Below are 27,548 nucleotides of genomic sequence, written 5' to 3' on the forward strand. Positions count from 1 at the left end.
GCTAATTCATCCTGCCCAGCATGGAGAGATGGAGGGGGGGAGAACATGGAGGGGTTTTTGAGGCGATGGGAGTCCCCCCCTTTTTCTACTCTCTCTCTCTTCTCTACCTTGTAGTGCAGGGTGGCGCTAGTGTGAAGGAACCGCATACAAACAGAGCCTTGCTCAGTAGCAACAACAGCAAAACATTGGCAGGACCTGCAAAGTCCTGGCAAACTGCAGCACAACACTGGAAAACACCCACGATTAATGACTCCTTGAAGACATCCTGGACCTGAAACATCCTGCTGGGATTTGTGATTATTTATTTATTTATTTATTTATTTTTGGGCATCCAATAAAAGTTTAACACACAGCATCTCCAAATGAGACAAACCGGGTGTGCACACATACATACTCTCACCTGGACAAGAACAACAGGTGTCATGAAATACCACAGGCTGTCAGACAGTGAAGGCCTGCAGGGATGCGGCAACCCCTCAGGTACATCATGGTGGGAGTTCCTGCATTCAGAGAGGCAAGGCTTCCCACCAGCAGACCCCTCTATCAAACCCTGTGATCTGGGAATACCCAGTTATTAATGAACTGGACAGGAATGGTTCCCCTCGTTTCAAAGTGTGCTGACTGAAGTGAAGAAGAGAATTCCAGAGTGAGCACAGGGGGGGGTTCGAGCTGTGATCACTGTAGTATGAGAGTGAGTGTGTGTGTGTGTGTGAGTGCTGCACAGACCTGACTACACTTGTCCCGTCCACAACAACACAACAACAGCACAGCACTTACACAGCTGCACTGGAGGGCCTACAGGCCTCAATGGACGGGGGTCAATACAAACCCTGTGGGGACCGAGGCATAGCAAATCAGGGGGAACAGAGCAGGAGGAGGGGGAGGGGGCGCACTTTCCTCCTAAAGAACACCAAAGTTTAAAGAAAACTTCATTTTTAAAAAATATTTTCTATTCACAGTTATCTCCATCTGCATTTTAAAAACACCCCTACACATTTTACTTTTAAGCACAATCTCTGCAAAGTCCTCATACGCTGTGCATACGCTCTGTAGGGGCAAACGGCGGTGCAGTACCTACCCAGCTCTGGGAGTTTGGGAGCCAGTCCCTATTGTTCAGATCCCTCCTCCTGCTTGGGAAGTGGGAGGACCCGAAAAGGCGTCGCAAAAGGGAGAATTGTTTGAGAGCTCAGTCATCCAAAAACGGCCTTTCAATGTGAGAACTTGGGGGAGCCGAAGAAAATGTCGGTGGCATCGCAGTAAATTACTAAAGCAGCAAAGGCTTTAGAGGGAAAAGAGAAGCGAAAACTGTTGTGTTTTTTTTCCTTGGGGGACTTAAACGCAGGACAGACGCGAAGAGAAGATCGCCTGGTTAAAACGAGGTGCGAGCGCCGAGCAGTGCAGTTTTGGTAAGTTTGACCGCTTCGTGCGCTCCGTGTTTTTTACGCTGTTGTTACAGTTTTATACATGAACGTATCGGCTATGTTGCGTGTTTTCCGACTCTTGTGGGCACTTCACCGGCTCATCCGTGACTCTGTTTCAGAGAAATGTGCGACTCTTGGTGTTTGATCACTAGTTCGTTCATGCTGGCGTCTCTGCTTCGATAGCCGCATTTGTTTTGCTTTTTTCCTCCGCTTTCTCCAGCCTTATGATCCACAAAAACTCTGCTACAAAGTTCCCGTGACACAGACGTGCATTATTGGGACGCACCTCGAGGTCAGATTTTGGATTTGAAGTTGCTTTTTATATAAAAAAGGAAAAATTTGACTTTGGTTTCGGACTTAGCCTGCGCCCTGATTGGTCTCGCGTCCGTATTTTCCCCCAAAGTTTTCCCCCACTTTTCTGGCGACTATTTCACCACGATGCGTGTTTATGAAGAGCTACGGACCTCTCGTAACACGTCGCGGAGATTCACGGCTGTGTGTTTAGGTATACTTGCGTTTTTCTTTGGGAAAACGTGTCTACGTTTTGCAGGCCGCAGCCTATAGTCGCTCCCATAGGGTAACAGGAGACAGACATGGTGAGCTCTGCCAGATTTACCCCATATCATCAACATCACCCTCATGCTCAGCATCGTTGTGGTGAGGTATAGAAAAGCGGGTGAGCAGTGACCTCCGATGAGTAGATTTGTAAGGAAGTAGAAAGAACGAGAGCCAATTCTCAGAGTTCTTATAAATAATTAATTTCTTTTTTTACGGTGCTGCTTAGCCATCTTTAAAAATCCTGCCCCTTCCCTCCCCCTGAAGTTTATGTAGTGCTATCAAAGTTGTTGGATCTTAACATAACAGTTTGGTTACGTTTACGCATTAGACCGCAATCTTCTATTTTTTTCCCACAACCCTCCTCCAAGTGCTCAAAAAAAGCCCCGACCAGATTGTATGTTTCTGCTGTCATCAACAAACCCAAACACTGCTACCTGAGTGGAGTCCCACTCACTCCCTCTCACCCCCAAACCAAAGTCCTGGTGTCAGACTAACCTCATTAAAGCCTCCAGTAAACTGGCACCTCTGTTGGTGAGAAACCCTGCATCCTGCCTCGCTGTCAGGAGAGTCTCCCCTGATGCCTTCCCCTCATCCAGGTCTGATTTAATGACTAAATGTTCGTCTTGATCCCCCCACCCGAGTTTTGAGCGCTGGCCAAAGGCTGCATCACCGTGAAGGCTCCCAGGGTGGAGGGAAAGGAGGTAAGGGGTGGAGAGGAGGTGGATGGAGGCCTGCAGAAACAGCCGCAGGGGCTCGAGTTTCCAACCCCAGGTGTCGTTTTGTTATTTGGATTAGTCTACATTTAGCCTCCACTGCCTTGCATGGAGGACGGCTTCGCGATTCAGTGACAGACATGGCATCAGACAAGAGGGCCCGATTGTTCCCGCTGAATCAATGTCACTTGGATTAAAAGTCGAAACGAATGGCCTGGCCTCCTCCAATTAGGCGCACAGCTTCTGGGCGAATTAATTGGTCTCAGTAAAAAAGGAGCCTCTTGTTTGGTAGCAGGGTTTGTTGTTTTTGTTGATCATCTCTGGCAGGCGGGTGGATCAAAGCTGAACTAAATGATTCCTGTCTGATTATCTGCCTGTTTCTCACAGGGCTTTGGCCCCTTTGATTGCTGATGTGGGGAATGGGGGGGGGGGGGGACAATTATGGGAGTTGCTAATCAATCTTGTGCAATACTAAGCAAAAATATTGGAGCTGCTGCTACTGTGGGCAGAAACTATCATTTTCAAACAGTTTATTTCCCCATAAAAGTTTAAATACCATCATACCATTATTGACTTGTGAACACGAACCACGTGTTAAAGATGGGAGAACACATTTTTGAGCAAACATTTCAGATATTTCTCACAGAAATACGAAATAAGTTCTTAGAAATAAGTCTTCTGATACCAAACTACATTTTCAAAAGTTTTTGGTTATGTTTCTCAAGGCGGTGCCATTTCTCGTTTGTAGATGGTTCGTAAATGAAGACTAACATGCTTTCATACAGTAAAGCAGACTCAATGTATTATGCTGCACCACAGGCATGTTTCAAGCCTCTATAATATGTGTATTACACTGTAATTAATGTTAAAAAAACCATACAATGTTCCTATTAAGTTGTTTTTCTTCTTCTTTTTTTTTTTTTTTACATTTTTAGGACTGCGAATGAAGACTATATGGACAGGAAGCTTGCTTTATTGTCTTTCGGTTACAGTTTCATGTGGCTGTTACCGGCAGAACCTTCTTTTTCTTCAGTGAAATTAAATTTCATTGATCTTGGTTACCTGCCAGACAGACAGTTTTCCCCTATTTTGCCTGTTGCTGGATAGTTTTCATCCATCCTATAGGAGCTGAGCTTTCGTATGTGTTATAGCCTGTGAGGAAAAGTTACTGTGTGGATTTGGGTCTGCCGCCAACAGAAATAGAGTTTCTCACTCGTATCTTAGCTTTGCTTCCAAATTGACTTTGCCATGTTGAGGTATGATGTAAGATATGAAGGCAAAGAGGACAGGCTTTAACTAACCCCTCATGCAGCCGGGAGTGTTTTCACATCTGGGTTTAAATCAAAGTCTGCAGACATAAATGGATTTTAAAGATGCATTTCAAGATTGCGAATAGCCAGCAGATCCATAAGGACCGCTGTGCGCTCGCGCTCGGGTTTTGGGAGCCAAAAGTTTCTCACTGTGGTTCTGAAAAGCACCCATTGTTGTAGTGGGTGTAACATCCGTGTTAATTGACAAAGGTGAAGAAGAAAAAGCTCCATCCTGGGGGCACGCTTTCATCTCTGACAGCAGGTACGCTCATGCAGTCATAACAGCCTGCAGAGAGAATCTGTAGGCCTTTGCTTGTGTGTGTGTGTGTGTGTGTGTGTGTGTGTGTGTGTGTGTGTGGTAGCTACCCTCCCATCAAGATCATCTCCTTGCACTAGAATGTATTACTTGTCACCTGCGTGGTGGTTTTGAGATTAGTGCATTAGAAAAAGGGTTACTAAAGACTTGAGAGAGAGAGAAGTGTGACTAGTTTACTTGATAATTTCAGCAGATGTTTTTCTGGGTTAATGTACTTTTCATAAACGAGCGAGGAACACACTCATTGCCAAATAAGGCTGCCTCATTTTCCACTGCCAGACATTATTGGCCTGTTGACATACGGTGCATTAGTCCTCCCGCACTGACAGATTGGAAGCTTGGACTTGAGCCTCGTTCCCTCAGGAGGGTTTCTGTGTCCAGTCAGACATCAGATAACCAAAGAGGGACACCTGGACTGGCAGGTGGCCGGGGTCTAGGCACCTCCCCTGGGGCTGCATACCTCTGTTCTCTTGATCCTGTCAGCCAGGACCACAGAGTGAGAGGGAGAGAGGAATGTGAGGAGGGAGGTGGGCGAAAAAAAGAAAAGGGGGGAACTAGAAAGTTTTGACAGTGTTGGAGATGCTAATTTGGCTGTGATCAAGCAGATTATTGAAGAAGGAATGAAGATAAATTAGATGCAATGAAAGAAAGGGAAAAAGTCTGTTGAACAAGAGATGGTTGTTCAGCTTTTTCCATTACAGAAGCCCGCTTTTAGGCTACGTTTGCAAAACCATATCTGCACGTCTGTGTTCAGTTTATACACATATATGTATATTAAAAACAGCCAGTGTCTTAACAGCTTTATAGAGATTATCCAAAGCCTTTAAACTAGTTGAGTTGATCTGCTTAAAGTAAAAGTTCTTGATTGGATAATGAAGTTACCCAGGGCGTACTCTCATTCTCGCTCTCTTACACAAACACACACACACAAATGCACATTGAGAGTGCGGTATGAGTGTTGTTAGATCATTGATCAACTCCAGACTCTGGTAAGAAAGCTGTGTGTGTGTGCAGACAAATAGTCCTGTGTGTGCAAAGCAGATATTTGGACAAAGATTAGGGGGGTGTTATTACGAGCCAAAAGCAACCCAGACGCTCTAATAGATCATTCACACACATGCTTAAGATTGCATTCTGACTGGAACCGCTCGGTTTAAGCCTCGCAGTCACGTTCCTGCTCTTTCTGCTCTCTTTCATGCACTCAGTTGGAAAAGTTTCCTCCCTTTCGTTGGTTTCCTTAAGTTTCTCACCTTTTGCGTGCGGGCTCGCTGAGTGTGGCGCGCTGAGCCTGCACGCACGCTGGAATAATAAGTGCGTTGTATTCTTTTCTCCAGCTTGTGTTATAGGTCAATAAAAGCGGCAACAACAAAAAAAAAAAGCTGGAATCTGGGTTGTATCCCAGAGCTACAACCAATAATCAGATTTAAAGTGTTGCCCCAGAGAGCAAGAACTCATCATCGAAGAATGTCAGACTGGCAGGAGAAGACATGATTCAACAGAATAAATCACTGGGCACCAGATTAGTGAGGTATTGGGCCCCTGAGGTTATCAGTGCTGGAATTTTCCATCGACAGCGCGGCTCTGTCTGCTGTCCAAATTGTATCTGTATGAGGTTTTTATTTTATGCAGGATAATGCACATCCGTGGCCTTGAGTGACAGGACAAATGGTAGCTCTGCTTTACTGCGTCTCACAAATCCTGCTCCTGAAACTGAGAGCTCTCTTTGAAAAGAGCCTCCTCCAGCTGTTTCCCTTCCCAAGAATGTCTTTGAGATGCAGCAGCTTTCACTCGATAACCATGAGCTAGGCTGTCAGGCGCTATTGCACCATCTCAAACTCAGTTGACGCAGCCGAACCCATCGCCTTCTCTTCACGTTCCTGCCTCTTATCCATTTCCCAATTCATCCTCATGTCTGTTTTTTCCTATAACCTTCTCATTTGGCCTGCTCCTTCTAACTTTACAGTCTTTCTCCATTCCCTCATCTCTCTTTCTGTCACCCCCCCACCTTATCTCAATTTCCTAATGCCTCCTCGTATCTGTTTTTCATATAATATTTCACCCGCTCTGCTTTTCTCTTCCTTCCTTCATCTCCCACTGAGAGTTGTAGGGCCAGTCCCCCCCCCTCCCGGTTCCTGCTGAATAATGGGGAGAAATTGCTCTTGATTTATAATTGGTTCCATTCACTCTGATGCATGAGCTGCCAAAAGAGTTGGGGGGCCCCCTTTAACCCACCCCGTATCCCTCCTCTCTCCCTCCCCTCTCTCCCAGCGCCGCAGGGACACACAAAGAGCAGGCTGCATATACGTACAGCTATGAAAGTCTATATTGGCATGCGTGAATGCCGCGGCGTGCGTGCGTTTTATTTCTCGGGCTTGGGATAAGTGGTAGCCTGTTTTTTAGCGTGTTGACATTTGGTGTTGGAAAAACTTCCTGAGGTCTGCATATTTATGTGCCTCTGTGAGTATACTTTTACCATGTAATAGGAGTTTGTGTGATTGCTTGCTTATGTGTCACTGAGTGTGTGTGCTTCTTGTGCAAGGAGAGAATGGTTGTGGGTAAATGAAATATGTAACTGCATGCACGCGCGTGTGTGTTTGTGCGATGAGTACTGTGAAATCCTGGGTATTATCCTTTTTTCTATCGGTCCTCCTTTCCTTCTTGGCATCCTTCTATTCTTTTTTTAAAAAAAATTATTTCTATCATCCTTTTTTATATCCATCCTTCTGTCCTTGTATCCTGCCGTCTATCTTTCTAACATTTTTGCTATGCTTCTATTTGCTTTTGTATCCTTAATTCTATCATCTGTTTCTATCCATCTTTCTATCTTAATCATTCTCCATATCCTTATTCCATAACAATAATGGATACTATTCCTTATTAATATGGAGTAAGAATATGGAATGGTCTCAGTGTCCTTCTTCCTGTTCTTCTGTACATCTTTCTCTATTCTTTTGTCTTCCTAACCCTGGTATTCTATCTTTTCTACTCCTTTCTTCCTCGCTCCCATCCTTCCAGGTCTAACTAACTCCCCAGGAAGCCTCTATGATCCAGCCCTGTTCCCATGGCCTTGGTGGGCACGCTGGCATCCCACACCAGGCAGAAGAATGTGGGTGGATGTGCTCACCATAGCACCATAATTAGCTCTCCGTGGTTAATTCGGCTTCGTTATCTAAATTATGCAAATGCTTCAGTGCCTAATTGATTAGAACGCCCCCTCCTCTACATGGCAGGCCTGTCCAGATCCCTCTCGTTAATCCCCGAGACGCACTGTAGCTCGTTAGTGTCGGTTTGGGGAGGGGGTGAAGGAGGGCTTGGACGGGCGTATAGCTCGTTAATACTTTGTGAAGCGTGCGTGTGTGTTTGAGAGAGCGTATTATGAAGGAGGAGGGGGTAGGTTCTCAACCTCGTTAGGGATGCTTTTGATGTGTAATTTTTGTGGCATGAGAACGAGTGATGTTTTGAGTGGAGGATTTGAGCTGGCCCCCTCTCCACCTGTTGGGCAGCATTTTTATGCCAAAGGGGACTCCATAATGTCCTCTTGTCTGCGGGGGAGTGGAAAGAGAGGTGGGAATCGATTTTTAGACTTAGACTCTGCCAAGTTTTGGTGTTGAGTTGGCAGAAGGGAAAACAACGGAGGTTGTCCGCTTCAGTTTTTGCATTATCTGCATTATAGTAGAGATGGGCAACATCCAGAGGTACACGCATTAATACTAAAGTAACTAACACAAAACCGCATGTATTTCTGCCCAGTTCTATTCAGATTATATGTACATATTTGAGTTTTGATGTTTTGGGTGACCAAAAAAAAAATCCATGTGCAGAGTTAGTGCGGAAACAGCTAAGTGAATAATCTGCAAAACTAGCTGGTTTAACGCTGGCATCTCCAGTGTCAGCATGTGCTCCCACTCTCCCTTTTATTATTGCAGAAAATGAAGTAAAAATATTTTTGCTTTCAAACTGCGAGTTCGACAAAACAAGACTTTTGATTCTGTCTTTTTGGGGGTTTAGGAAACTATAAATGACTTTCTAAAGTTGGTTAATCGGGTTAGTCAATAATCCATGTAGCTTTTGGGTGAAAATCTTTAGGTGTTGGACTCTAGGTTTAACAGAACAAGGAAGTCATTGACCAGCAGCTAACATGTGACGCCTGTCTCAGTGTTTTCTTGAGAATTTGTTGGAATAAAAATCCCCTTCTCATCTTTTATGTAGTTGCCCTGTGTGATGGTCTAATGGTAAACCGGATGTGGTTGTGTTGGACCATGCGCGTCCTCCTCCTTTACTCAGCACCAAAACCCCGGCCAGGCTAAGAGGCCAGCCAACAGATTGACAGAATGAGGAGAAAATATGTTGAGACATTCAGCGACGCTCTCACACACGCTCCCTCGAACACAGCCGCTCATTGATGAGGCTCTGCTCTCTCCTCCTGCTCGCCTGCCAGTTGACATCCTCTCTATTAATTTGAGTCGCTGTTCAGCTTTCTCAGTCAACCTCTCCACCCACCCACCTACCCCTGCATCCATAAAACCCCCTTCACCCAGCTCACATCAGTCTTTAAAGGCACCGAACTCTCTCTCCTCCTCTCTGCCTCCACAAACTCTCCACACACCACTACAGAAACCTCTTGGTCATTGAGCACCCCCCCCACCCCACCCTCCCTCTTCTCTTTGGTCATTGAGCAGGGCCCATCAGCTCTTCCCCGGACCCTTCAGAGTAGCGTCTCCCCTTTCTCCAGGGGTCTGCGGGGTCTTTGTCTGTGCACCGGCTCACTGCTTTACAATGACTCTCCACTCTATTAAGGTGCGTTCTGCCTGTTAGCGTCGCCAGGGGCAACCGGCCTCCCGCATGACAGCTATGCGGCGTGGCATTGTGGGCTGCGGGCCCGAGCGGGGCAGTTGAACCCCCGGCACTCCTAACACTTGACACCGCATGTGTTTATCTAAAGGGGGGGCTTTGTGGTGTTTGGAGAACCTTAAGGGAGGATAGGGTGGGGTGGAGGGGAGCGCACGGGTTGTAAAAAGACGTAAAAACTGGGGGAGGAGGAGGGAGCGCAAGAGGGGACTTTGGGGAGGTGATAAATATTCAACAGCTCAGCTCCTCACGAGAAGTTACTACCCTGATACCCCTTCACTGCCTCCTCTCTCTCCTGTTCGTCTTCTCCGTGCTAGAAAGCAGATGGAATGTGAGAGCTCGGGGAGGAGGCTCCAGTCGGGTTTTATCCAATTAGCAGGGTTGTCAAAATGAATTTATCCACAGAGGCAGGGGCACAAGAGAACGGGGGCCCCGGTGTCTTTACTTAGCACGCTCACAATGAACTTCTGTCAAGTGTCTCTGCCCCACAACGGCATATGAGACACCGGCATACCTACAGCTCGTGATGCATGCCTGCACACCACCGCCACAACCTCTCACTGCCTGCTGTTTGTGCTTTCTCCTCGCCCTCTCCAAACAGGTGTTGGAGTAAGAACCCGCACAGAGTAGCTTCTTCTTCTGGTTTCAGAGTATGCAAAATGGGCCAACATCCGTTTTAATTCAAGTGACGCTTATTTAGGTATCCGAGGGCGAACACGTGACTCTGAGCAGACATCCGTGTGCTTGCCAATTTTTCGTGACCTTGCAGATGCTGCACAACAAGGACACAAAGAATGGATGCCTATTCAAGGCGGACACCATGAGGACACAAAAATGGTATATTGCTAGTTTGGCTGTCCACAGCTATCTGTGTCCAGTAACCAATGGTGTTGGTCCACCGCATGGTAACTCTACTGGAGGGATGGAATGTAATTCTTCCAAAACATATTCCCTCATTTGTGATATGATGAAAGCACTTTGTAAAAGGTTGGCCATCATACAATTACATTCATAATTTTTCATATGTTTCTGCCCCTGAGGACACTCCCACCTGGATAGAAATGTTTAATCGTACTATTAAGGTGATCACTCCTTAGTCCTGAAGGCAAGTTATTAAGTGTTCACAGCAAATTGCAAGTCAAGACACCTTTAAGATCTCCCTGAGATGACCATTAAAATACCACAGCAGTCGAAGATAATCCCTTAAAAACTCCTCCCATGAAAATGAACTTTTTAATCACGATAAACTAGAGCTGGGCGATATGAGATTTTTTCATATCACGATATGTTTTTTTCATTTCAGGCGATAACGATATCTATCACGATATAAGCCAAATAACTATATTTGTAAGATTTAAATGTGCCGTTGCTCACAAGTAAAATGTGAAATAATCAGCAGCTTGTTTTTATTTAAATATTTATTTCCCATAATAAGTTCAACAGGGTAGATGTACTTAAGGAACATGAGACTTTTTCAGATAAATAAAGGCAAATATTGCAAACTACACAAAAGGCAGCCGCTAAAGCGTTTAAGTTTCAAAATAGAACAAATGAAACAAACTACTAAATTGTCAATTCCACTTAGAAACAAAATATTAATTCTAAAAATAAATCTTAGTTTGTTTTACAGAAGAACAGACAAAACTGACTAACTTTTGTCAATATCAAATAAACTGAGAACTAAAAGGAAATTCTCAATCTCTCCTTGTTGTATAGCTTAGCTTTTCAAACAGTTTTAACAGTTACTTTAGTCTGACAAAAGCCGAATGACGAATTAGCGCTTCCAGTCAGAGACTGAGGCTACTTCCACGCGTACACGGGTATTTTTGAAAACGGAGATTTTCCGTTTCCGTTTTAAAAAATAATCCCGTCCACACATAAAGGCAGAAATGAAGGAAAACGCTGCTATGAACATGCCAAAGCAGCAGGTGGCGCTAGATTCCTAACCGTGCAGAAATGTTGGCCAATCAGAAGTCTAGAAGCCTCGGTGGGAAAAAGTAAACAAAGCTGGGGCATAGAAGCAGAACCGAGTCGTATGTGTGGAGGGACAGTAACTGTGTGTATATGTAAGCATTTAAACACTGCAGAGAGTAGAATTAACAGTAACACTATTGTAGAAATTCATTTCACCGAAACAATAACGTGGCGCACAGTGTGACGCATGCTCCAGTTTATTGTATTTCCAGACTTGCTTTCGGCACAATTTACAGTGCACGCTACTCTGTTTTTTGTCAGACTTGAAATAGCCGAAATACCTTCACACTACGGAACTTCTATGGCTCTTCCGTTCGACAATCTCTCCGGCATTGGAACCATCATCTGTTTTCTCTTCGGTCACGCTCGGTTGATTTTTCTAGTCGGCACACTCATTTCCTCCATTACCCGCTGGCTGCTTCCCAAACAAACACACGTGCGGCTTGGCACTTGTGCTGTACGTAACAAGCCACGCGACGTGACGCTGCGGCTGTGATTGGTTCGGCTCTGCGCTACTTAATTTGGATTGGCTGACCTTTTTTTTTTTTTTCTTTGAGGACAAGAGCGGCGAGGTCTATCGCGTGCCGACTAGAAAAATCAACCGAGCGTGACCGAAGAGAAAACAGACGATGGTTCCAATGCCGGAGAGATTGTCGAACGGAAGAGCCATAGAAGTTCCGTAGTGTGAAGGTATTTCGGCTATTTCAAGTCTGACAAAAAACAGAGTAGCGTGCACTGTAAATTGTGCCGAAAGCAAGTCTGGAAATACAATAAACTGGAGCATGCGTCACACTGTGCGCCACGTTATTGTTTCGGTGAAATGAATTTCTACAATACTGTTACTGTTAATTCTACTCTCTGCAGTGTTTAAATGCTTACATATACACACAGTTACTGTCCCTCCACACATACGACTCGGTTCTGCTTCTATGCCCCAGCTTTGTTTACTTTTTCCCACCGAGGCTTCTAGACTTCTGATTGGCCAACATTTCGGCACAGTTAGGAATCTAGCGCCACCTGCTGCTTTGGCATGTTCATAGCAGCGTTTTCCTTCATTTCTGCCTTTATGTGTGGACGGGATTATTTTTTAAAACGAAAACGGAAAATCTCAGTTTTCAAAAATACCCGTGTACGTGTGGACGTAGCCTCAGTCTCTGACTGGAAGCGCTAATTCGTCATTCGGCTTTTGTCAGACTAAAGTAACTGTTAAAACTGTTTGAAAAGCTAAGCTATACAACAAGGAGAGATTGAGAATTTCCTTTTAGTTCTCAGTTTATTTGATATTGACAAAAGTTAGTCAGTTTTGTCTGTTCTTCTGTAAAACAAACTAAGATTTATTTTTAGAATTAATATTTTGTTTCTAAGTGGAATTGACAATTTAGTCTGTTTCGTTTGTTCTATTTTGAAACTTAAACGCTTTAGCGGCTGCCTTTTGTGTAGTTTGCAATATTTGCCTTTATTTATCTGAAAAAGTCTCATGTTCCTTAAGTACATCTACCCTGTTGAACTTATTATGGGAAATAAATATTTAAATAAAAACAAGCTGCTGATTATTTCACATTTTACTTGTGAGCAACGGCACATTTAAATCTTACAAATATAGTTATTTGGCTTATATCGTGATAGATATCGTTATCGCCTGAAATGAAAAAAACATATCGTGATATGAAAAAATCTCATATCGCCCAGCTCTACGATAGCTTAATTTCTCTATTGAGTAAAAGTTATATCGCGATACATATCGTTATCGTTCTATCGCCCAGCTCTACGATAAACCAAGATGAGTTTAAAGGGTTTGAACAGAACTGTCTGGAAAGGATTTTTTGTGCAATACATGGATATGTGCCATTAAAACATTTTCTCTATTGACACCTTTATAGATGTAATAAGCATCAAAGTCTTTTTTTTTTCTCCCTAAATTTCAAAGGGAACATGAAGGCACTGAGGGAGGGTAGGAAAATCTAAACCTGCTGAAACCACAAGAATGGATCTGATAGAAGAAATCCTGCAGAAACTCTGTTTAATATGGATCTGTAGCAGTGTATATGCACAATTATGCTTATAAAAAGTTGATTTTTCACATTTTATTTAATGCATATGTTGCATGGAGGCCCACCTGTTGCAGGGGTAGGTTGAAAATCTTTCAATAATGTCAGCAAGTTTAGACTTTTTTTATTTCAATACTTAAATGAACAAAATCCTTAATTGAACTAAAAAATAGCTATATTACCCAAAAGATAAATATTAAAACAGCTACCCAAAATCTAAAAATCACAGCGCTGTCATCGTTTGCTGTCTCTTTTACTGGTCTACATCAAAACTGTAGCGAGTCGAGTTTCAGGTCCTTACTGTGACTACAGAAATGGTTCCACTCTAGTCATACTTGTTCAGTGGGACTGGCAGATTTGAACAGTTCACAGAGTTCCCTCTCTTGCACTGTCACTAAAGTATGTCTCATATACCGCAAAGCTGTTCGCACAATGTGTTTGCCATGCGGCGTCGTTCCTCATGGTAGGGCTGTAACAAAACAGTCACAGGCATATGTGCGCACAAACAGACACACCAGTGCACATGCACACTGCTTTTAATTTAGGGGAGCTGTCTGTGTGTGTGTGCTCTGTTTTTTATCAGTGTCGCTGATGCGTGGGAGGCTCCTCTTTCCCTCTCTGGCTTCTCTGGGAAGGAGTGATGGAAAAAGTTGGACATGGATGTCAGGGCAACTCTTCATCTTGACGCAGGGTATCCGCTAAGCAAAGACAGGACCCAGCTCGCTAATGAATCAGACCAACAGACACACTCAGAGAAGCAGGGCTCTTTTTTTAAGGGAGTGATATTGTACGAGGTGCCTTTGCAACAAAGCTCTGTCCTTCGTCTGATTGCTAGTGCTTTTATTTTGAAAAGAATGAGAAATCGGACATGTGGGAGGGCTACGCGCTGAGGTAGCGTGTCCCGCTGTGCGTGTAGTTGGTTTATGGTTAGTGACTCTTACAGTCGGGACAGGTGCTCCACAGAGATGTAGGTGTTTTTTATGGGCAGCTGTACTGAGTTGTGTCCATATAGTGACCAGCCACAGAAGCCACAGGCCTTCAGCTCTGCTCCCTCCTGGTCCCCACAGTAGCGTGCTGTTTGTTTACAGAGTGAGCCCGCTACTGATGAGCCACTTTGTGTGGACGAGTGATTAAATGAAACTGTACATGTATGTAGGGCTGACACTAAGGGTTATCCTCATTCTTGAGGGCTTGTCACAATGAGAGATAAACAGAAGGTCTACACATGTGTGAATCTAGAGAAATCAGTGATTGGAGTTTTTGTCTAACAGGGTATTAATACAAATTTTGCATCAGTGCTAATAGCATTATGTAGAGTTACCACTCAAATCCAGTTCCCTTTTGCTTTTGCGGGGGTTGTAGCATCTTAAAATCCAACACCCAGCAGGAAGCATACAAAAACAACTGGAACACTGGAGCGTTTAGCAGCTTTAAAAAAAGAGAAAAAAGTTCTGTTTCTTGGTGTAAATAAACTCGATTCATTACGGGGCTGACTAATCATTACTGCGCCACGCTGTCTTTTCCACGCAGAGCGCTGCTTTGTTGCTGTTGATGGCACGAGAATTAGTCATCTGAAATTGTTTACACATTCATAATGTGCAATTAAAACGGAGCAGAGAGTGATGTGTGGCCTTGTGGAGCTGTTGCAGCTGCTTTTCCATCACCCTACCGCTCTGCTCGTTTTCATGTGCCAGGCAGCCAAACTTATATATATATATATATATATATATATATATATATATATATATATATATATATATATATATATAAATAATCTTTTTTTCTTCACTGCTACCATTAGATGATGAAGGTGCACTGTAAAAGTTTCCATTCTCTTACTGTCCTGCCTTGGGACCCTTCTCTGTGTGTGAGCGCGTTGGTGTGCAGGCAGGCTTCAGTAATCATCCCCTTTGCCTTATTAAGCTCAGAACAAAAATGCATGTTCAAAGTTGCGTGCCGCTTCCACTTCTGCAGGTTCCTCACGGGACCGTTGTATGTTCGAGGACATGCGTGCATGTGAGGGAGAGAGCGAGTGAGTGGGGAGAAAGGGGAGATTTAGTTTTGCAGGACCACCCTCCTCATCCTGACGGGAAGTTGTTAGTTTAACCTGACAGGAAAGAATTTGGGAAACTTGGCAGCAAGGGGAGAGAGAGAAAAGCTCCCCTCTTTCTATATTAACCGTTAATAGACTAACCATTACCAGCAACTTCTCTATTTGTATTTTAAGTATCCATCTTATCCTCACTCCTTACTTCTAGGATATATATACATTTCCACCCTGTGCCTCCCTCCCTTCTACTACCTCTCATTAGTTGCTCTTTGTCCAAACTCTTGAAAGCAGCCTGTGTGTTTTAGTCTTCTCCTCTATCTTCTTCCCTCTCTTCATACCGCTCTACCTGTATCGGTTACACCTGAGCAGGAAGGTGGAGGGGTCGGGTTACGGCACGCAGAATGAGGGCGCCCCTTTGATGAGCGTGGGCTGGATGGGTGCGGGCGCAGCGGGAGGGGATGGGGTCAACGGTGAGATGGGGGCTGACAGAAAAGAAAGACTTTATTTGTGTCTGGAGTTTTTCTGCTGAGCGCGCCGCCTCGCCTGGCTTGTGTTTCGTTAGCGGCCGCCTGTTCGTGCACGTGTGTATACAAGTAAAATTCAATCAGAGGGAGCTGCGCGCTGTTTAGATGGAGGATGCGTGTCTCGGTGCAGTTCTGCCTGTTTGCTTCAGTCAGGTTTGACTGAAACAAACTGACTAAAGCCTGTTTTGCTCAGAGTCTGTACGTGACCTTTCTAACCACCTCCTGTTGTTGTGTGTTTCAGGGGGTAGTGTATGGAAGATGTCTGGAAAGCAAGACTGGACTCCGTGGATGAAAAAGAGAAGGGCTCCAGTGTTGTGCGCTCTTGGCGCAGTACTGCTGTGCTGCCTGCAGAGCGGCGCTTCACTCACCGGTGAGTAAACAACATTAGCTTGTGAAGTACTGGACCCCACTCTCACTGTAATCCCAGTGCCTATTTCCTCTCTCTGTGTATTAACAGTAAGCAACGTAATAATGAAAATGTTTCCTTTTTCCATCCATCTGTCTTCATGCCCTCAGTCACAATTTGCTGTGGCAGTTTTCTACCTGACTCTACCCTCAGTTACTGAGTGCCTTTACACACCTGATGCACAGTAAGTCCTTGCCAGGGACAAAATATTCTGGCTGAGGCACAGCGAGTGAGATGTTATGTGTCTGGCAGCAGGTACAGCAGTTTATTTGAAAGAAATTGGAAGGCGGGAATAGTGTGCATGAGCTGTTCTTGCCACTAAAAATAATGCAAGTATTGTATGTGGAGCCACGGCGATTAGCTCATTCACTGATTCAAGCAAAATTTGCAACCAAAGAAGCCAAACATTTGTCTGGGAATTTGCTGCTTTTCTTGGTCTGTTGTAGGAAATTTTGTGGTTTAATCACGTCAAACTTTGCTTTGGATTTCCAACTAATCAAGAAAAGAAATGATGGCAAACACACATATCAGTTCCCCGACGTGTAAATATCTTTTATACGCATGCTCACATGAAGAGTTTCTAATTTGCATCTGAATCCTTGTTGTTAATCGTTTCCTCAGACGAGGTGCCGGCGTTCAACGAAGAGCCCACATCCGTGGTGCAGAAGCTGGGAGGCAGCGTCACCCTGCATTGCAGTGCCCGTCCCGCCTCCGCCAACATCAGCTGGCGCCTCAACGGCCGTGAGCTGGTAGACGGAGATTTGGGTGTAGTGCTGAGGCCCAGCAGCCTGTTCATCCCAGTTCTCTCCAATCAGACTCTTGGCAGATACCAGTGTGTGGCCAGCACCAGCGCCGGAGCCCTAGCCAGTGTGCCTGCTAACGTCACTGCTGCCAGTGAGTAGCCACCCACACGAAGCTGTGACAAATAAACACAAACAAAGGGGCCCCTTTTTGGTTTGTCAGAATATCCAAAGAACGCGTTGGACTTTTTTCCTTCTCTCTCTCTAAGTAGAACAAAAGCAGTGAAGGGGCGGCATTTGTTTGCTTTAAACCTTTACCAGTACATCACTGTAAACCTCGTACTTTTCCACTACTTGTGGTTTTGGGGAGAAAAAAAATATAAACCTACTGCAGTTTTGGTCCTTCCAGTGAGAATCTGTTGCACATCAGTAATAAGTGGATTAACTCTGCACAGTCAGGCAGTTTTTCTTCTGTGTACTCAGACAAAAAACAGCTGCGTCAATTTAATAGTGTTAAAATAAATGATTCCCCATGCTGACGTTTTTAGTGCTTTGCTAGTGTACGGTGTTGTATTTGATATCCATTGTGGGACTGAAAAGGGGGCCTGAAACTGTGAAACCTGAGCTGGAGGAATGAAGGGGACCCAGGGGCCAGTCTGAGCAAGTGGGGGGGAGGAAAGGGGACCAGCAGGACTTAGCTTGGAGGCCCCCCTACCTTCATTGGCCCTTTGCTTTCCCCACAACACCACATTCCTCACTGCAGTGCCCGACAGCAGGACTCGCCAGAAGTTATGGCCCCGTAATTGTGCTGAGGGCTGAGTGGAGATAAGAGTGGACAGAGGATATAGGTATACGCCCCAGCAGAGCACACCATTAGCTAGGGGGGTGGGGAGGGTGCTTTTACCAGTATTGTTTTACGCGTAGGGATGTGATGTATGCGGCTGCAGAAACTGGAAGCTGTTTTTAGGCCAGTCGAGACAAGATCCTGACACGAGACGAGACGTGGTGTCACATTCTCTGCCTCCTCGGATCCCTCCACAATCATCTTCACACGCATTTCCCCTCGCACGTTTTTCACTCTTCACCCTGTCACTTTCTCTCAGCTCGCCTCCTTTCATTATCGCCGTCTCCCTCTCTCTCTTTCTCCTCCTCATCCTCCTCTTTTTGTCATCTTCACCTCTCTCGCTCTTATTTTTCTTTGGGTTTTCTCCAGAGGCTGTAGCTACAAAGGCATTAAAAGTTATTGATTGCTCCAATAGTGGATGAATCACACTGGGACAACCACATGTGGAGCCAGTCTGTTCGCCCCGCCTTCCCAAAAAAGCCTCTTTAATTTAATAACTGCTTCTCCTCGGCCACCCCCAAACCGCCTAAGGAACTGCTCCGTGGGGAGTGTGTACGTGCTTGCCTTTCCTTGTGAGCCCTCTTAGTTGTACGCACATGTTTTTTTGTGATCAGGATACGTTGACTCCAGACCCTCCACACTATCCGACTCCGAAAAATCTGCGTCTTCTTGGCATCACTTAAAAGCTCCCCCGCTTGAATTCTTGTGCAGACAATCACCCTCCTCCTTTTTTTTTTTTTTTTTTTTTTTTTGCCGTAGAAACATGTATCTGCACAACGTGAACGCACAACACGTTGCTATAACGTGTTATAATTCAGAGACGTGCGCGCGGGACTCCTGTTGCTGCTGCACATAAAGATGATGAATGTACTGTCTCTCTCTCGCTCCTTCTCGCCCTGCCAAGCAGCCGTGGTGCGGGAGGTCTGCTTCACTTTATGAATGCCATCAATCCTCCATCCATGCAGGATGCACTCACAAGAAACATCACATGCGCGCGCTCGCGTGCACACCTGAGAGGCACCCGTGAGGGGATTTTTCTTTTTCCTGTGAAGAATGCGGGGCAGTAGAGTTGTGAGAGGGGGCGTTAAAAGGTGTATATGAAGGAATTTGGGAGAAACAGCCAAGAGAAGGAGGAGGAAGGTGGAGTGGGGAGATATGAGGTGGGGGAAGGGGTGTCTGTAAAAACAGCACCTGATTGATTTTGCAAATGGAGCGCCACATGGCCTATCCTTGAGGTTTTTTCCCCTTCAACACACCCCGCTAAGCTTGACATGTCCTGGCTGGGATTCTCATCTTTCAGAATAAGAGCTGACACAGGCATAGGGTTGTGTTGTGTGTTTGTTGTTAATGTGTGCGTGCGTGTTAGACAATCTCCCCCATTACGCCTATTAAAGCTCCCCCAGGCGCCTGCAGAGGGGGCAGATCCAGCGTGCGTGGTGGATAAATCGACTGCCCGCAGTGAATGTGTTTGTTCAGTGCTTTTAGTAAATCACTTTAAAGCCCCTATCAATAGATACTGTTAACTAAACTTTGCTTATTGAATTAATAATAATGGATACTTTATTGATCCCCATGGGGAAATTACTTGTTTTTCTCTGCATTTGACCCATTCACTCAGTGAAGCAGTGGGCAGCCCACTAAGCAGGCGCCCAGGGAGCAGTGTGTAGGGACGGTACCTTGCTCAGGGGTACCTCAGGGTAGCCGTTAAGTGGATTCGAACCGCCGACCTTCCGATCATGGGGCGACCACTTTACCTACTGAGCTATCCCTGCCCCCTTTTAGAGACGTGCGTGCGGGAGGGACTCCTGTTGCTGCTGCACAGAGGTGTACAAAGACTCATCAGCTGACTGTGTGTGCATACGGGCAGCTCGGTGTGCCGGGTCCAAGAAAAACACCCCAGTTATAGCAGCTCTGGAAAGAATGGAGAGGCTGTGTTTGTTAAGAATAAATCAACAAAGGCTGGCAGACGTTTAATTACGTTCCTGGAGAAGTTTTATTTATCTTTCATTTCACTGTTGGACGCCTTAATGACAAATTTCTTTGGGTGTTATTTTCCCCTCCTGTGCTGTTCTCTTTGCTCCTGTTTCTTCTCTCTGTCTCATGTTAGGTTCTCTCTGCTTCAAATCTATAAAATGGCAATGAAACCCTATAGGATGGCGCTTTCTCCCCTTTGACCCCTCCCCCCAATGCCAGGCCTCCAGGCCGCTCAGGCAGGGGGCTTAGAAGGTCAGGGGGCCAGATAAGTGTCTATGCTGTGCAGACCGTGTGTCTGTGGGACACAGTCACAGCACATGGCCCCGGTAATCCCCACTCCCACCATTTCCCACAGAATCTGACCCGGCTCCAGTCCCCCGGTATAATGTTTGACAAGATTAATGTGGCCTACTCAAATGTTACTGACACCAGAAAAATTAGCTTGAAGTGCTTTCCTAAAATTCCTGCGAATTTCAGCGGATCACGTAAAGACGAGCAGTGGGAAAGAAGTGGAGGTAGAAGTTTTTTTTCCAAAAAGAGGGAACATTAGAGAAGCTGTGGGAATGTGGTTACAACACAGCAAAGTCGGACTGACATGAGAGACACCCAACATGGGAACAGCACAGTTATTATTGCTCTGAATATTGCGGTTTTGTACATCTGAAGCCGAGGAATGACTGTATACATGTGCAGTTAGACGTGATTTACACTGCATATTAAGATGATGAAAGAAGGGTGAAATGTGTTGTAGCTATGAGACGGCGCTGACTTTTCTCCTCATGTCTTTGTTGTTTTTTAGAGCTGCGGGACTTTGAGCCCGATGACCAGCAGGAGATCGAAGTGGATGAAGGCAACACGGCTGTTATTGAATGTCACCTCCCCGAAAGCCAGCCCAAGGCTCAGGTTCGCTACAGCGTCAAACAGGAGTGGCTGGAAACATCCAAAGGTAACCAGCTGCTTTAATCCCTCAAGATCTTTTATAGCATTCACTCTCTCTCCTTAATTCCCATACTATCTTCGTAATTTACCGGAATGCTATAATCCTGCTATCTGACCCATCGTAAAACCACCGATAAGGGCATTATCTGGAGAATGTTGAAACATGGGAATGCAGTTGTTTATTTTTCAAACTATTTACTTCTAAGTTGCCTGGAAGAGAAGAAAAGCTCCAGTGGTTTGTAGCTGGTATGCTGATGATGCCTGGGAGCTGTAGGTACTGATATCTACCTTATCTGTGAGGAAATGAATACCACGTTGAAGAGCATTCACTTGGGTCAGACTCGACAGTGCCACTCTGTGGCTTCAGCTGGAAGTGCAGCTATGTATTGGAATGGCACACAGGGCTCATATTACCCACGCTGTTTCACAACATGGACTCGGTTTTTCTATGGTTCCTCTTTGTCTCTGTGGTATTTCTGATTATTTTCTCTGCTTTTCTTCTGCACCCCTCTCACTCAGACTTATGTTTTTGTTTGGTCCTGCAGGGAACTACCTCATCATGCCATCAGGGAACCTGCAGATAGCCAATGCCACACGTGATGATGAGGGACCCTACAAGTGTGCTGCCTACAACCCCGTCACTCAGGAGGTTAAAACGTCCACCTCTGCTGATCGTCTGCGCATACGCCGTGAGTCACTATTGCTCATTCAGCATGGCATTCTGGTCTTGCGGGGACGCATTTTACTCGTAGGTGCTCACACGCACAATGCCTCGATTCTTTCAGGCTCCACATCAGAAGCGGCTCGGATCATTTACCCGCCGGCACCCCGCTCCATCATGGTGACTAAAGGACAGCGGCTGGTGCTGGAGTGTGTGGCCAGTGGCATCCCAACTCCCCAGGTCACGTGGGCAAAGGACGGGCAGGACCTGCGTCTCCACAACAACACGCGTTTCCTGCTTAGCAACCTGCTTATCGATGCAGTCGGCGAGGGAGACTCGGGCACTTACGCTTGCGGGGCAGACAACGGCATCGGCTCGGCCAGCTCTGCCGTGGTGCTCTATGACGTCCAAGTGTTTGGTGAGTAAAATGAAGTGTTTTTTGTTTGACTCTACAAGGTACTTTTGTTTTGTTTTAAGTTTTTTCCGTGTCATGGATTTAATAATTACATCGACTCCTGTTTGGCGGACTGGCAAGACGGGGTCTGTATGTACAGAGTGTGTGAGAGAGGAGCAGTGTGGGCGGTGTTTTGCAACACAGAGTTGGTGGAGACAGAGCTCTCTATTCTGCACCAGGACTTGATTGAGTGTGTCTAGGTTATGGATGACTGTTTTTACAGTGATTTTCTGTGTGTGTGTGCGTGCGTGCGTGCGTGCATGTTTGTGTATGAATGTATTGTGGGCTCGTCTCTCTGCAGCTGGCTCTAATTAAAGCCAGAGTGCTGCTGTAGCTGTAATGAGCTCTGTCTTTTCCCCCATTCACAAGCAGCCAACCATCAACTAGCTGGCCCAGCCTGGCTCCACACACCCCCTTACACACACACACACTACAACTGTGTTTTCAGAATCGATTAAGTCACTTATCAAGCAAGAACACGAACCATGTTGTTTCCAGCTCATAGTATTTCCACTATAGTTAGAACATTTTGGGGTTTGGATGTTTAGCGAGACAAAAATAGTTATATAAAAATGTAAATATTGGAGATTTTTGGCACTTGTAAAGCAATCTTAAGGAATCAGGAGATCAATTAAGTGTTTTGGTGAACGATTGTATTCACCGAAGCGCCGAAGTTTACCTCGATTAGTAGTTTGGTCTACAAATACCAGAAAATAGTCAAATGTTTCCTAGATCCACACAGATGCATATGCACAGAGTTTCAGGTCGGCCTCCTCACCTCTCTCCTTTGTGTGTTTCTTTTCCCTGCAGAGCCTCCTCAGGTGATGGTGGAGCTGCAGCAGCGGGAAGTCGTGTACGGCGACACGGTGCGCTTCATCTGCCAGGCCCGCGGTAAGCCCGCTCCCTCTGTGATGTGGCTCCACAACGCCCAGCCGCTCGCCCAGTCTTCTCGCCACCGCCTCACCTCCCGGGGGCTGCGCATCTCCAAAGTGGGCCCCCGGGATGACGGGCTGTACCAGTGCATGGCTGAGAACGGGGTGGGCAGCTCACAGGCCTCCGCTCGCCTCATCACCGTATCAACCGGTGAGTGGGTTCAGTTTGGTAATTTGTTGATGATTTTCTTTTATTTCACAGATGTTAGATGTCATCCTTCTTGTTTCGTTACAGGGACTTTATCCCGAGGGAGGCTGCCTTCCATTTACCGCCCGCTCAGCCCAGACAAGGTGCTGAGAGAGCAGCCGCCTGTGAGGCCGGGGGTTGCAGGTGCCATGTTGCCTCTAGACTGCTCAGAATTTCCAGGGTACATGCCTGCAGAAGCCCCCATCATCCTCAGTCAGCCACGCACAGGCAAGGCTGACTATTATGAGCTCACCTGGAAGCCGCGGCACGAGCATGGACCTCCTGTACTGGAGTATATGATAAAATACAGAAAGGTACTGCAAGAAGCTCATCGTCTAAACTTTTTAGAGTCACACATGTGTTCTTGTGTTAGTAACTGAGCCTGCTCTGCCTCTCAGGTGGGAGAACTTCTTGCAGACTGGACCTCCACCAGTATCCCGGGCTCTCTCCATAAGCTGACTCTATCCAAGCTGCAGCCGGACAGCTTGTATGAGGTCGAGATGACTGCCAAGAACTGTGCAGGGCTGGGACAACCAGCCATGATGACCTTCAGAACCGGCAAAGGTACAACAACAGCTGTTATCCTACTAGATTCCTTCAGTCTTCGCGCCAGGTGCTTTTTTTTTTTCATGCCGGGTACTTGTGGTCAGTTCACATCAGCGTGCTGCTGCATAATCTGCCTGTAAAAAAATAGTCCCCAAGAAATTCCCTTATTTGTTCCGTTTTGAGTCATGTTTGCTAAACACTGAGGCACTTTAAGGTAATCATTATTTTGACAGCTTTAAACACATCTTAACTTTTGACTTCTCAGACTCAGGGAGTCAGAAAGTGACACCAGTCCTTTCCTTTAAAAATGACTTGGAGTATATTTCTTTAAGATGATGTGGTGCCTTATCTCTTTTGTCCACAGGTCGCAAAAATCTGGGAGTGTCAAATGATCCTCCAAAGACTCCCTCTGTCCCCTCACCAAGCCTCTCTCGTAAGCTCTCAACAGTCCTGTGTATTACTGAGACAAACTCCTCTCTGATTAACAATACTAATAAATCTATTACTTTGATTATGAACAGAGCTAGATACAGTTTCACCTTCTCCTTTCACTAACAAGTCTCACTTTCTCTTGCATTTCTGTTCCCTGAAGGATGAGCTCCCAGTAAGTCCTGAACGTGACCGTTGTTGAACTTTCTCTCACTAGTTTGAGTATATTGTCCCTGTTTGTAGCTTCCATTTGACACTCTTTCCTGCTTTTCTTCAGCTCCCGAAGCCCCCGACAAGCCCACGGTCTCCACAGCGACTGAGATGTCGGCGTACGTGACTTGGATTCCTCGCGGTAACCGCGGCTTCCCCATCCAGTCGTTTCGGGTGGAGTACAAGAAGGTGAAGAAGGCAGGAGAGGACTGGGTGACGGCGGTGGAGAACATCCCCCCGTCGCGACTCTCCGTGGAGATCACGGGCCTGGAGAAAGGTCAGCCATCTTCACACCCTCTTTTCAAAACCGTAGCGTTGTTGCTCAAAGCTGTTTACTCTGGCTCGGTGGGGGTGGGGGGAGCAGTAGGACATGTCGTACCACATATCATTACAACAATGATGTCCACATAATTACATTCCCATGGTCTGCAAAATTTATCACCATAATGAGTGTTGTTTCAATCATCTCAGTAATTGTTGCCATCAGTCAAAAGCACAGCACAGCATCGCATTTGCTCAAAGAAAACAGACAGTAAAGTGAAAACAAGCCTCATTAATCAGCACAACAATGGGAAAGCGCCACTGGCTGGTTGTAATCCCAGAGATGAACAATGCCCGTTCCTCTCCCTGTAGGTACGTCCTATAAGTTCCGTGTGGTAGCGGTGAACGTGATTGGTTCCAGTCCTCCCAGCGCCCCTTCCAAGGCATACACGGTGGTTGGCGGGAGAACACACGAACGCCCCGTCGATGGACCCTACATTACCTATAATGAGGCCATCAACGAGACCACCATCATTCTCAAATGGACGGTGAGTGTCCAGAAGGAGATTGAGGATTTCAAAAACAAGCTTGCAGTGATTTATAATGTGATTTATTCTCCCCCTCGACAGTACACTCCAGTAAACAACACGCCCATCTACGGTTTCTACATCTACTACCGGCCGACAGACAGCGATAATGACAGCGACTATAAGAAGGATGTGGTGGAAGGGGACAGATACTGGCACTCGATTACGGACCTGCAGCCCGAGACCGCCTACGACATCAAGATGCAGAGCTTCAACGAGAAGGGAGAGAGCGAATTTGGCAATGTCGTCATCCTTGAAACAAAAGGTGAGGTGCTTTGTTGGCGAAAGCTTGTCGCAGTCAGTTGGTCTTGTCTTTTACAAAAGAGTTTCTTTGCTAATAGTTAAATTTTTTCCTCTTTCTCCTTTTTTCTACAGCTCGTCCTAACTCCCAAAAGCCTCTCCCATCAGAGACTCCCACTGACCCTCGGTATGGACCGCCAGGTGTAGGTGTGCCTCGCCCCGGCGACCTCCCCTACCTCATAGTTGGCGTTGTCCTGGGAGCCTTCGTCTTCATTATTGTCGCCTTCATCCCCTTCTGCCTGTGGCGGGCTTGGGCCAAACAGAGTGAGTGCACTTTGCCGTTCCTCGAGTCTTTACAGGGATTAACATCTTCCCCGTCCACATCCGTGTAATTCCTGTTTTGTCCTCATTTCAGAGCAAACAACCGACATGTGCTTCCCCGCTGTGGCCTCCCCCGTGTCGTCATGTCAGTACACCATGGTTCCTCTTCAGGGACTTGCATTAGTGGGCCACTGCCCGCTGGATACTCACATGACTGCTCCACATGGCGTGTACCCCGCCAACGGAGAATACACACCAAATGGCAAACCTAAGCACTGCCTGCCTGGCCTCCAGCAGGTAAAAAAACAAAACAAAAACAAAACTAGGTTTTATACTATCCACGAGTTTTTGTTTGAATATTTAATGTATGCTCGTCTGTCTGTGCAGGATAGTGTGGATTGTGATATGGAGTGTGACACGCTGCTGCAACAGCCCAATGGACACCTGCCTGTTTACCACTATTCTACCAGGTGTGTTTTCATTATAACACTTATTTACTTTTTAATGTACTGGACTAACACCGTAAAATAATTCTACCAATATGAACTAGTGACATTAAAAAAACCTTTTTGTCCTGATTTGATGAGCAAGAAAACTGAATTTTGACCAACAGGCTCAAGAATTTAAACTGAACACCTGGATAAATGTTGAAGAAATTTGTTGGCTGAACATCCCAAACGTCACAACTGGTATGGACAATAAAAAAAAGTCTAATAAATATGTTTTTCTTGTTTTCTTCAGTGGCCCTGATCATCCTGAGCACTCCTGCTATTCTCCAGATGACTCCACTCTCCAGCTCCTCAACTCCCCACATCAGCTTTTAAACTCACAGGACGCGGGAGGTGATGGCGGCTTCTGTGGTGGAGACAAAACGGAGGACATCGCTCCAAGTATGTGAGGATGTCTCCATTAATATCTGCTCATAATGTTCTTCTTTTATTATCAACCAAACGAGCATCTTTTAAGGATGCCTTTGTTTTGGTGTTGTTGTTGTTGAATCCTCCTGTCATCTTCTCACCATTCCTCTCTCTTTACCGCAGAGCCGGCATCTTTCCCGCTTCTCTCTCTGGAGGACGAAGGGATTTTCACCACATCCTCTTCAGCAGCCACAACGCCACAATCCCAAGATGCAGCTATACAGGAAGTGAACATCCTCCCAAATGAAGCGTCCCCCGAGGACGAGGGGACGGCCAGCGTGACAGATGCATGAGAGACTTAAATAAACCGTAAACAAAAAGAGAGAAAATATTTATTTTTGTATCACAGATATTTATATATTTATGCTTTTGTACATAAGTGTCCGATTATACTGTATATAAGGTTATTTTCATATTGAAAAGAAAGTGACTTTTTATTCATAGATCTCCTCACGCTATGTCATGGACAAAGGGAGTAGTATGTTGTCTTTTTGTCTGTCTGCATTTGAGACCTTTATTCCTTGTGTGAAGAAGAGTCTGGAGTTTCCAGGGACTTCCTCTCAGTTCAGCACTTCACAACTAAACCCTCCCCACCAATCATGTCTTTCCCAGCCTTCCTCCATCCTTAGTCTGGACCTTTTAGGTACTTAGCTTTAGACAGAAACACAATCGGACCCAGTCTGATGCTGTCACGAGGTGCTGTTTAGCTCTGCGATATCACGTTCTCGGTCATTTCTGTATAGCAGTAACACAAATGTATTATGCATTGTTCGTCATTAACAAACTATTAACAAGTGTATGCAACATAAATCATTGTTTCAGTAGTGTACAAGAGATTATATATTGTATAGTTTATTTATTTTGGTATATTTTTTTTAAATCACTGAATGGGAGAGATTCTGGAAAATGTCTTTAACTCAGTCATTGATAAGCTGAACTTTATACTGCAACCATTTCTGTGTTTACTTGTTTGCTGGTTACCAAAAGACTGCCAGGTGAGGCTGCTGCGACAGGTGTGTCAGTATTATTCCTCCCTCACTGGTCGGTACATAAGTGTTAGTCTTTGACAGAGACATCTGCAATCAAAATGAAGGAGATCCTGAATCTACACTCCCTTTTTTTTTCTTTTTAAAGTGTA

The 27,548-nt window shown here is 45.6% G+C and overlaps 1 protein-coding gene across 3 annotated transcripts; it reads left to right on the forward strand.

Moving 5' to 3' along the window:
* The first annotated feature begins 1,173 nt into the window (after positions 1-1,173).
* On the forward strand, positions 1,174-27,485 carry boc (BOC cell adhesion associated, oncogene regulated). 3 transcript variants are annotated; one of them, XM_085418737.1, is made up of 19 exons: positions 1,174-1,406; positions 11,698-11,830; positions 16,004-16,132; positions 16,790-17,062; positions 20,526-20,672; positions 21,211-21,354; positions 21,451-21,744; positions 22,591-22,863; positions 22,948-23,213; positions 23,298-23,463; positions 23,810-23,878; positions 24,152-24,361; positions 24,718-24,893; positions 24,975-25,197; positions 25,308-25,496; positions 25,588-25,790; positions 25,881-25,963; positions 26,235-26,383; positions 26,534-27,485. In XM_085418737.1, exons 3-19 carry the CDS (start codon positions 16,021-16,023, stop codon positions 26,701-26,703), a joined length of 3,147 nt encoding a protein of 1,048 aa, XP_085274863.1. In that variant the 5' UTR covers positions 1,174-1,406; positions 11,698-11,830; positions 16,004-16,020; the 3' UTR covers positions 26,704-27,485. The 3 variants fall into 3 exon arrangements, with proteins under 3 accessions (XP_085274863.1, XP_085274864.1, XP_085274862.1); XM_085418738.1 differs by lacking the exon at positions 11,698-11,830 and having other exon boundaries at positions 26,235-26,387; XM_085418736.1 differs by lacking the exon at positions 11,698-11,830 and having other exon boundaries at positions 1,175-1,406.
* Positions 27,486-27,548: the final 63 nt, after the last annotated feature.

Source organism: Rhamphochromis longiceps, linkage group LG9 (genome assembly GCF_057381845.1).
Source record: "Rhamphochromis longiceps isolate RC_006_pf linkage group LG9, R_longiceps_female_GT1.1, whole genome shotgun sequence".
NCBI lineage: Eukaryota > Metazoa > Chordata > Actinopteri > Cichliformes > Cichlidae > Rhamphochromis > Rhamphochromis longiceps.